At 38.7% G+C, this 1,728-nt stretch overlaps 1 protein-coding gene across 1 annotated transcript in view; it reads right to left on the bottom strand.

Moving 5' to 3' along the window:
• Nucleotides 1-160: 160 nt before the first annotated feature.
• Nucleotides 161-1,728, bottom strand: part of col5a2a (collagen, type V, alpha 2a) — a 42,673-nt gene continuing 41,105 nt past the window's right edge. The window contains exon 54 of the mRNA XM_014024699.1: nucleotides 161-1,148. Within this exon, the coding sequence (XP_013880153.1) occupies nucleotides 1,002-1,148 (147 nt within the window). The 3' untranslated portion in view covers nucleotides 161-1,001. The remainder of the gene's footprint in view (nucleotides 1,149-1,728) is intronic.

Below are 1,728 nucleotides of genomic sequence, written 5' to 3' on the forward strand. Positions count from 1 at the left end.
CATATGAACATTAACTCAACAATACAAACATAAAAAAACAAATAAAAACAAACACTTCACATTAGAAATAATCTGAAAATATTTATGGTAATTTAAAAAAAACTAAGTTTGTGACTAAAACCAGCTGTTCTTTGCTACAATTTGATTAATTTGACAATACTTGGGGGATTAACAAGCGTTTCGTTTAATTTGTTGCAAAGCAAAAAAGTACAAAACAGCCATTTATGCTCGGAAAGTGATTATAGCAAAAAGTTCCAAAGTATATAAGTGCAGGATWCTGCAGAGAGGGAGGCAGTGTGTATAATGAAAGGAATATTTTTCATTTAAAGTAAGAAAATGTCACCAGTCAGCACCTCACTCATCCCGCCTTTGTTGACAAAGATCTTTATTTGCATCTCCAAACTGCCCTGTACCAGAAAAAGTGATCGAACTACTTAAAAACAAACAGAAAACAAAAAAACAGCACCCGGGAAAGGAAATGTACATGTAGCGTCACCGTTTCCTCCGTTCTGGTGACGAGGTAGCTAACAGCGAGTAAATCAGACCGTTTCATCCTCCTGGTGGTCGGCGCAGCGTTCAGAGCTCGTCCATCGCTTCTTTTCCTCAATAGCACCACAAAGTGTTAAAAACAAAACATTCAAAACCTATTTTCTAAGAGCTGTGGGACAAATCTTTGTTTCGAACAGTTCTGGGCTTAAAAACAGCAGTTTTAAATCAAACGTTTTATATGTTTTAGTAAGAATTAGTGAAGTCATTTGTTTTTTTGGTCATCACAATCAGGGAAGCTTAAAGCTGAACATATTCAAGGGAGTGGTTCTGATTTTCACCACTTGTTTTCTGTAAAACCAAACATTCAAGTTGTAAACCTTTGACGTCTTGGACTTGGGTTGTAAAGGCACAATAAATATTTTGCCACGAGGCAAAGTACTCGTACTCGTATGTACAAGATGGCTGATCGCGTCAGCTGTCAGTTCAAAAGTCTCTCCTCGACGTGTCCGGCTTTACAAGAAGCACACGGGCCCAATGTCGATACCGAACTCCTGATTGGGGCCACCAATGTCCACGGGGGCCATATCCACAATGGGAAGTCTGGCAGTTTTCTGTGTCCTGTACTCAAACACTGTCTTGCCCCAGTTGCCGTTTGCTTGCTGTAAAACAAGAAACAAAAAAGTTCAGTGAACATTTAAATATCCATCACCTCTTCTCCAGAGCCCGGTGGGGATTTTCACTCAACTCTTATTTTGTCAACTAGATAATGCACCAGAACTCAGTGGGGTGGGGGGTCTCATTGGTGGGCCTCATGGATAGCCCTTCATCAGAGCTAAACAACAAAAACAWAAARAATCTGAAGCTCCTAYGTTAAATAGTTTTTGAGGTATAAGCTTTTTTGTTTTTTAGATGGAGCCCCCTCATCAAATATGGGGTCTTTTGTCAAACCGTTGGCTGGTGCAGTGTAGGTCAGTCACATCTACATTCCTGTCAAATTTCATGTTGATTGGTGCAGCCTTTTCCCTTATACAATTGACCAAAAATCACTGAAAATCAATTTGAAAATAAAAAGAAATAAACAGCAGTACGAAAACAATACGATCTCCACTTTGTGTGCGGGGGTCATAATAAATTAAGCTTACAAATGTGCGCAAAACTTTGTTGATATTCTGTTAATGTCGAAAAACACAGTTTCACAACTGCAGTGTTTCCATTAAGTAAGAAATGCTATTAAAGTCA

Source organism: Austrofundulus limnaeus, unplaced genomic scaffold (assembly GCF_001266775.1).
Source record: "Austrofundulus limnaeus strain Quisiro unplaced genomic scaffold, Austrofundulus_limnaeus-1.0 Scaffold436, whole genome shotgun sequence".
Taxonomy (NCBI): Eukaryota; Metazoa; Chordata; class Actinopteri; order Cyprinodontiformes; family Rivulidae; genus Austrofundulus; species Austrofundulus limnaeus.